Here is a 6,026-nt window from a genome sequence, read left to right on the forward strand (position 1 = left end):
AATATATAATAATAAAAATCGACTTTTTTTTTTAATGGTGCACACATTTGTTTGGTCTCACTGACAGAAAGAACACATTATTTTGGCAGTTTTGGTTTCCAGGGTAAGAAGAAAGGACAGTGTCCCTTGAGATACCGACCAACTTTCAAAGTTACTTTATAAATATGTATAGTTGAATATATACATATTCAACAAATTATGTATGTTTGTATAAATTCAACAAGTGACGTTCTTTGAGGATATCTTTATTATCAACAATAAAATCCGTGGTGGGGCAAAGCTACGAGACATACATTTTGAACGGAATATTTAATTAATAAATAGAGTAGGGTCACGTTAGACATGAAAAGAAATGGGAGTCATATGGGAGTAGGCTATATTTGACATCAAAGATTCCACTTGGCTTCTTATTTTATTGAATAATCAATATCCTAAACAGAATTATTTTAACATGGAAAAAGAAATCATAAAACTTGATGGCACCAAAATACAAGCTATCGATGACACCCGAATTTGATTTTAACAGATGTTTTTGCATTATGTCAAAATGACCACAAGATACATACGTATGCATCACCTGTTTGTTTGTTTGTTTGTTTGTTTGTTTGTTTAATAATTAACAAATGTTGCATTTTATTTATACAATGATCCCCCCGCAAACAAACTCAAAAATTGATCTGTGTAAATCAAATATCTCAAATTAAAACTCGGATGACAGAAATACAGCTTAATTATGTTCATACAGTAGTAAGAAATTGATATATTTTTGGATAAAATCAGCATCAATAGCATTTATGGTCACAAAACAATGACCTTGTGACCTTCCAACAGGATATACCTGTAATACAACTCGGGTTGTGTTTTTCTTCTTTTTGCCATCATCCACAAAAGATAATATTCAAGTTATCATCTGCCTGCTGTTTCCTTAGAGGCTGGTAAGGAGAGGCTTGGTAAGAGCTGTAGAATTCCCTTCTGACCACCTCACGTCAAAAGAGGCAGCGAGCGTTTCATCGAGCTGTCATACGTGTTCGGGATTGGTTTGTTTGTGTGCATATTTCCGCCATAGCAACGCGCTCTCTCCTGCGCCACTATTAATTACTGTTTTGAATTTATGCCCTTTCAGTGCAAATGCAACAATTGGCTAGCAAGAAAAATTAATGCAGTCAGTGTCATGACGACTGGTTTAAACAAACACAATGGAGAGTTCATTTGCATATCAAACATTATATTCAATCAAGTCGAAGCAAACCTTTTGAAACAGTATTTTAGTCTACTCATGGGACATTCCAGAATTGAAGGACATTTCAGAATTTGACGAGAAAACCCAAAATATCTCATGAACATCCCTTGAAATGGTTTTATGTATTCCCCCATGTCGCTTCCCTTAGTCTCATATAAATATCAAATAAAATAGCTTTTTGATGTGATTTCATCTTGTATGTAAATGTTAAAATATTTTAAACGCATTGTAAATAATTGCAATTAATGCTCTCTGTTTTTGCTCTTAGCACACAAACGTCTTAGTAAAATGTTTTTCACCATCAAAATCATCAGCAGGAATGACTTCAAGATAATTTCTCTGACCATCAATAAGGTAATCACTGGTCTTCAACAGTCAGCATATTAAATCACACAGAGTTAGCATGAGCAAAAAACAACATTTGTATTGATTTCAACCCTGTTACTGTAATTATCATAAATTAAACTAAAAAAATATGGCAAATGAAGTATCTAATCAAAATCTTACTTTTGCGAGTCTAGCCGTACGATAATAAAATCATATGGGGATTTATTTATATTTTTTCTTGAAAATAAATCAACAAATAAATAAAACAATACACTAGATATATAGATCGAGATAGATACTGTAGATGGATCGATAAATCGAAAGATAGACAGAATGATTGATAGATAGTCTGTTATTCCAAAATATTGGTGCCTACATTGTCCTCCAATCCTGGAATGACTGCTACACAACTATGATGGAAAATAAACACACACGCTGAGAGGGTTTGGACAGAGGAGGTTGAAGGTAAAGGCTTGGAGGAGTGCACAAGTGGGAGGCTCAGGCACATTTGTTCATGCAGAGCAGCAGCTCCAGACGTAGCGCGATGCGTGTGTGCCATCCCAGGGGGAGGATGCGGATGTAGCGCGCCACGATGGGCGGCCGCAAGAGGTTCTGCACTGACGAGGAGCGGTCCGAGTTTCCATAAAACACCTGACGAGAAGCACGAGAAGATGTGTCAGAATGATCACTTCTAACTGATTTTTGTCTTACTGGCGATTGTGTTCTTCAACTGACCCTGTTATTCCCAGTCTGGTCCTTGTAATAGATCCAGTTGAGTTTTTCGTCCGTGCGGTACTGCACACTGTACTTGGTCACCCATTCGTCGACGTCGCAGCGACCTTGGGTGAGGATCCCGGAGACCACCATGGCCTCTCTCAGGTCAATCTGCAACCACTGGCTGTTGTCTTGGAACTTGGAGAGCCACGCACAGCTGAAACACAAAGACGTTTGGTGTTGATTTGAAAAAAACATACCTTTGTCATTTTCCTCCTTTACAGTTTGCCTACCCAAATCCTTGGCTGTTGAGACGAGCCTTGCTTGGGAGCCAAGAGGAGAACCAACCGCTATACTGATCCTCATTGGAGCAGGTGATCTGGTCCGGACTCACCGATCCAGCCTCGAAGCCTAAAGGCTTGTGGTACGGACACTCTGCAAGAAGACACACTCGAGAAGTAACCGTCTGACCGTATGAAATGAAATGCAACCGAATCTGGTGTTCTATGTGGAGCTCATCAGAGAACACCACATATAATCCCACCATAATGTCAAATGCCTGACTTGTTTTTAATCTTCATGTGTGAGGTCTGTAACAGATAATCTCTTAAAATCTGAAAAATCCTATCCTAATATTTGTCTGTCTTTTCCTCTAACACCACTTCAAACTTTATTTTTCATGGGATCTTGCTAAATCATAAATTGTCCTTTTTAAGATTGATTCATGACTCCATAAAGTAATCGCTTACTAAAATCTAGCATTAAAGAATCCATTCGTTTATATTTTCCGACCCTTCAAATTTGAGTTTGTTTGTACCTATGAAGTTTTATTATACTTGCAAAATGGATAGAGGTTGATACAAATGTTTTAAGCAGCCCCAAAGTGACCCACATGCCATCCTAAGAGCATCCACTCTTAATTCTCCACTTTGAGAGATCAGGCGATGGCCATTCGTGGAGTGGGCGAACAGATGGCCGTGCGGAACCCTCTGAAGCTTTACTCTGTCCTCGCGTCCACGAACAACCAAAAATAACAAGTCCTGATGGGAATCCTCTTTGAAAAAAAAAGTTGAGCTGAAAAGGACATTTTCATCAAGAGTGCTTTAGTCCCTTGAAAAAAAAAAAGTGTTGTATAATGTGAGCAACACGCCGCATCGCCGCTGGGGCCCATCCAGTCTAATCCGAGTATTACAACGTACTGAGCAGCGGCTCTGTGCATGGGAATCTGACGGAAGTAAGTGCTGACGTAACAGTAAAGCCTGAGACTTGGATGCAAAATGACAATGGATGAGGCAAATATTTGGCTGTGCCAATCATAATTTGCACCCTATCTATCTATCTATCTATCTATCTATCTATCTATCTATCTATCTATCTATCTATCTATCTATCTATCTATCTATCTATCTATCTATCTATCTATCTATCTATCTATCTATCTATCTATCTATCTAGCACGTGCACACACACACACACACACACCATTTGAAAATGTCCCCAATTTTGTATTCATTTTTGTGAAGAAGTTGGCACTGACTCAGAGTGGAGAGTCTCCTTGCTAATGGCTCCGCCTTTTCTCTCCCTTGGAGCATGTTCTCCCTGCAGTGTGATGCATTCATGCATGTGTGCATGTATATATAGACTTCTTCCATTGATTTTTCACCTATACACAAGAGCTTCTCTTTATCAATACATGATACCAGAGAACATTCTTTCATTTCAAACTGATTGGCAATCCTTTTTTTCTGTACTGTTTTTGAATATGCCGATTGAATAACATGTTTGTGGTTATGAAACTGACTTTTACCTGGCATGCAGTCCACTCCTCTCACTGAAGAGGAGCCAGTGAAGGAGAACTGAGTTGGTGACACACCTTCTTCACAGTTGCATTTGCATGACTTGCTGGTCCATGCTTCAGACACATCCGTCTTAAACAAACCAAGATACACATCACTTTAAAAACAAAAGACAAAACAGTCACGTGTAAACAATCTAAAAGTGCTTATTTTTGGACTGAGTCTGTTAGTTATGATAATAAAATGTAAAAAAACATCCCCAAAATGTTAGAAAGAGCATCATGAAGACATTTCTAAAAATTGCAAGGACAGATATAAACATACGACTTGTCCGTGTGCATCAAACGACTGTATTATGATCCAGTCCAATTGACTTCTATGTTCTAAACATCATTTGAATGTACAGTCCAGTAGTGTTTGTGCAGTTTCCTCATACCTCTTGAGCAAGGCTGCTGAGAATGACTGTTCAAGCAGATGACAGAGACAACATTTTTATTATTTTATTAATATTTTTAAATTCACAATTTTAATTAAATTCAAACAAGCACAACATGTACATCAATCTTTCATCATAAAGACATATCTTACTTAAATAGACATGGGATTAAGAAAAAGTGGAAATACTGTAATTTTTAAAAATGAAAATAATATATTGAAGTGCATTTGGGAAATTAAAAAATATCGGTACCCTGTAAGCAATCAGCCACCCAAATTAATAAAATAACTCAAATCCTACCGTGAGCTGCAATCAAAAGCAGAGTGGGCAGGAAAGGACGCACGTTGAGAGCCATCTTGCAGCCTCCACATAGGAAAACGACTGAGCATGGATGGAGGAAGCAAGCCAGCACTCATACAAAGTCTGGATTACAATAATCCACAGGACCCGGATGACCCAACCTAAAGCCATGTTTATCTGGCAAAGCCCCTACAACTGTTCTACTGCTGGCATATGCAGTGGGAGACGACGCCAATGATATGTTTGTTATCATTAGGACAATTTATGCTAGAATGAAGCCACATTTGTGGCTAGAAACAATCTCGCCAAACAAAGTCAGAGCCTTCAATCCAAAACGATGTACCGTATTTTCCAGACTATAGGGCGCACCGGACTATAAAGCGCACCTTCAATGAATGGCCCATTTTAAAACTTTGTCCTCATATAAGGCGCACTGGACTATAAAGCGCATCATTAATGCATCATGTCAGATTTTTAATACAAATTAAATCATTCTCCATTTTATCTTTTTTATTTCAACTTCAGATGCAACAAATTACTTTAAAATCACAAAATAATGATCCATAGTCATTTTGATTCATAATTCATAGTCTTCAGATGGCCACTTATGATTGATTTCTTGACACAATGCTTCGGGTCAGTTTAAATTTAGGAATTTGGTCCATATATAAGGCGCACCGGACTATAAGGCGCAGTCGGCTTTTGAGAAATACCTTCTTTAAAGGTTCTAAATGGCCCTTGTGTGGATAGTTGTTTACATGTTGTAAAAATTCATGAATGGATGTTCATGAGTATAAAGAAGTAAAACATTTCTGTTAATTATTTGTTTATTTATTTATTTATTTATTTGTTTATTTTTGGGAGCGGTGAAGTGAATCAAATAAGGTTTTGTTTAATTTCAGGTCCTAGGCTAAATCTAACCCTAGTCTAACCTAATTTAAGAGCTAACAACAAAAAAACAATTTTGGTGTGAAAAATATTTATGGTAAAAGAATTTTAAATCCAAACTCAGAAGGCATAGCCACCAGATTGAATACTGAATTAATAATAAAAAAATAACAAATAAATAAATAAAATAAATAAAATAATAAATAAAATAATAAATAAATAAATAAATAAATAAATAAATAAATAAATAAATAAATAAATACATACATAAATACATAAATAAATAAATACATAAATAAATAAATAAATAAATAAATAAATAAAT

General features: G+C 36.5%; 1 protein-coding gene across 1 annotated transcript; it reads right to left on the minus strand.

The window, feature by feature from the left end:
• Positions 1-2,065: 2,065 nt before the first annotated feature.
• rs1a (retinoschisin 1a) lies at positions 2,066-4,868 on the minus strand. The gene is made up of 6 exons (XM_085908050.1): positions 4,814-4,868; positions 4,514-4,539; positions 4,089-4,209; positions 2,575-2,716; positions 2,303-2,498; positions 2,066-2,218 (listed from the first exon to the last, which is right to left on the minus strand). Exons 1-6 carry the CDS (start codon positions 4,866-4,868, stop codon positions 2,066-2,068), a joined length of 693 nt encoding a protein of 230 aa, XP_085764176.1.
• Positions 4,869-6,026: the final 1,158 nt, after the last annotated feature.

This window comes from Syngnathus leptorhynchus, chromosome 3 (genome assembly GCF_054491065.1).
Source record: "Syngnathus leptorhynchus isolate UIUO chromosome 3, UIUO_Slep, whole genome shotgun sequence".
Taxonomy (NCBI): domain Eukaryota; kingdom Metazoa; phylum Chordata; class Actinopteri; order Syngnathiformes; family Syngnathidae; genus Syngnathus; species Syngnathus leptorhynchus.